The sequence below is a fragment of the Seriola lalandi genome, unplaced genomic scaffold (genome assembly GCF_002814215.2).
Source record: "Seriola lalandi dorsalis isolate HSWRI2012SDOR001 ecotype SW California unplaced genomic scaffold, Sedor1 jcf7180002054422, whole genome shotgun sequence".
Classification (NCBI taxonomy): domain Eukaryota; kingdom Metazoa; phylum Chordata; class Actinopteri; order Carangiformes; family Carangidae; genus Seriola; species Seriola lalandi.
Window position 1 is genome coordinate 568,036 of NW_019524975.1, and position 478 is coordinate 568,513.

Sequence of the window (478 nt, forward strand, 5' to 3'; positions counted from 1 at the left end):
CCCCCCCCCCCCCCGTATTTGTTGTTGAGCAGCATTTTTGGAGATTGAAATGATAAAGTGACATTTTTATCAATGATAATGATGATGATAAAATAAATAAATAAGTGCTGTGCAAAGGACATTAAAATAAATAGCAGTAAGAAAAACAAAGTGTATTTGCTATTTAAAAACGTTGGACGAGAAAATGACCACGTCGCTCTGTAGCAAAGACAAAGACACTGGTGTTTCACTTTGCTCGGGGGTAAGACAGAGCCTTAGGTGATTTTGTTCCAGACAAATTAAACCACAGCAAAACCAATGAGAGAGACCATATAACAACATCTGACTGTAGATAAAGAAGGAATACAAGTATCACTTCATCTGTCTCTGTCCGTCTCTCCTGTAGGGAGCTGACTGTAGACGAGCCTCCACAGACCTGCTGGTCAGGGTTGTGTGGTTATCCCTCTCTGGTCACTCAGGTCCACATACTGAGGGCTGA

The 478-nt window shown here is 41.6% G+C and overlaps 1 protein-coding gene across 1 annotated transcript in view; it reads left to right on the forward strand.

The window, feature by feature from the left end:
• Positions 1-478, forward strand: part of LOC111657970 (calpain-5-like) — a 29,657-nt gene that overhangs the window by 29,054 nt on the left and 125 nt on the right. The window contains exon 11 of the mRNA XM_087175156.1: positions 386-473. Within this exon, the coding sequence (XP_087031282.1) occupies positions 386-473 (88 nt within the window). The remainder of the gene's footprint in view (positions 1-385; positions 474-478) is intronic.